Source organism: Pygoscelis adeliae, unplaced genomic scaffold (assembly GCF_000699105.1).
Source record: "Pygoscelis adeliae isolate BGI_AS28 unplaced genomic scaffold, ASM69910v1 Scaffold458, whole genome shotgun sequence".
Lineage (NCBI taxonomy): Eukaryota > Metazoa > Chordata > Aves > Sphenisciformes > Spheniscidae > Pygoscelis > Pygoscelis adeliae.
The window spans coordinates 80,976-81,633 of NW_008825352.1; the positions used below are offsets into that span (position 1 = coordinate 80,976).

Consider the following 658-nt stretch of genomic DNA (forward strand, 5'->3'; position numbering starts at 1 on the left):
CGGGTGCCCCTGCTGTTCGGCTCGCCCGGTGGGTGCTGCTCCCACCCAAGGGTGCTGGTGGTTGCGTCAGCTGGGCACTGCAGGGGGACGTGGGGACACCGTAGCAATGGCTGGGGACATCCCCGCTGGGTTGTGGCCATGCCTCCATCTTCCAGGGGCACGGCTGGGGTTGGGGACCTGGGTGCCCTGCAGGCAGGCAGGCAGGCGGGTGCTGTGGGTGCTGCGCTGGGTGCCGTGCCCCTGGCAGGGCTGTGTCTGTCCTGCAGAAGAGGCACCTGGAGAAGAGCGAGGGGGAGCTGCCCGGCTCCTTTGAGCAGCGCATGCAGGTCATGCTCCACCGCATCGGTGTCACCAAGGGCCCGGCCGCCGAGGGCAAGAAGCAGCAGGTGGGGAGCAGCTCCACTTTTGGGACAGATCCTGCACCCAAAGGGCGGGTGGAGGTGGTGGTTCATGGCATGGGGGGGTCCCCCGGCTGGCCCCGGCAGCACCCAGCCCTGTGCCACCGCTGCCCCGGCCTCTGTCCTGTCACCTAACCCTCCGCAAGGGGACCGATACGTGGGCTCCCATGCACTGCACGGTGTCTGTCTGTCCCTCCTTCCCTGGCATGCCCCCATCCCCTGCAGCCACCCCCCAGTGCAGCAGCACCCTGCCCTCTGCC

General features: G+C 69.1%; 1 protein-coding gene across 1 annotated transcript in view; it reads left to right on the forward strand.

The window, feature by feature from the left end:
• The window catches only part of RLTPR (RGD motif, leucine rich repeats, tropomodulin domain and proline-rich containing), a 24,794-nt gene that overhangs the window by 20,949 nt on the left and 3,187 nt on the right, over positions 1-658 (forward strand). Inside the window, exon 30 of the mRNA XM_009330369.1 lies at positions 248-386. Coding sequence (XP_009328644.1) covers positions 248-386 — 139 coding nt within the window. The remainder of the gene's footprint in view (positions 1-247; positions 387-658) is intronic.